Genomic DNA, 809 nt, shown 5'->3' on the forward strand with positions numbered 1-809 from the left:
ATAAGAAAGTACTATCTTATCTTATCTTATCTTTAAAAATACATATATAATACACATCCTGAATATTCATAAAGACTTATTTGATACACCGTACTCAAATCATGAATATTCATACAAACATACTCAACATAATATGCTATACAGACAAGGAAAGTTTATACAGACTTACTGAGTACGTCATTATTTATACAGGTATAAACAATATTCATGTAGACTCACGGAATACGTCATATCATTTAAACAGATCATGAATATTCAAGCAGACTTACACTGAATACGCCATATCATTTATACAGATATTTAATATCCTTGCAGACTTACTGAATACGTCATATTATTTATACGAATCATGAATATTCATACAGACTTGCTTTCTACATCCTTAACAGATCATAAACATTCATGGTGATTTACTAAATACGCCATAACATTATTTATACCGATATTAAATTAATATTCATACAGACGGAAGATCAAAGTATATATACAGATCATGAATATTCATTCAGACTTACTGAATAAGTCATCATATTATTTATTTGTACAGGTAATGATTCTTCATTCAGACTTACTGAATAAGCTATAATATGATTTATCTATACAGATAATGAATATTCATTCAGACTTACTGAATACGTCCCAGTTTCCTCCACTCTTCTCTGATGACGCTTTTTACCGCCAGGGCCTGCTCTGTGTCTTGTTTCATGCAACCTCTGAGGGCAAAATAGAACACTTGTTGTTGTTGTTGTTGCTGTGCGTATGTGCGTGTGCGTGTGTGTGTGTGTGTGTGTGTGTGTGTGTGTGTGTGT

The 809-nt window shown here is 32.0% G+C and overlaps 1 protein-coding gene across 1 annotated transcript in view; it reads right to left on the bottom strand.

Moving 5' to 3' along the window:
* Nucleotides 1-629: 629 nt before the first annotated feature.
* Nucleotides 630-809, bottom strand: part of LOC106014075 (solute carrier family 13 member 1) — a gene marked incomplete at its 3' end in the record, with an annotated part of 1,999 nt that continues 1,819 nt past the window's right edge. The window contains 1 exon segment of the mRNA XM_013091114.1: nt 630-713. Within this exon segment, the coding sequence (XP_012946568.1) occupies nt 630-713 (84 nt within the window).

This window comes from Aplysia californica, unplaced genomic scaffold (genome assembly GCF_000002075.1).
Source record: "Aplysia californica isolate F4 #8 unplaced genomic scaffold, AplCal3.0 scaffold02156, whole genome shotgun sequence".
In the NCBI taxonomy this organism is placed as follows: domain Eukaryota; kingdom Metazoa; phylum Mollusca; class Gastropoda; order Aplysiida; family Aplysiidae; genus Aplysia; species Aplysia californica.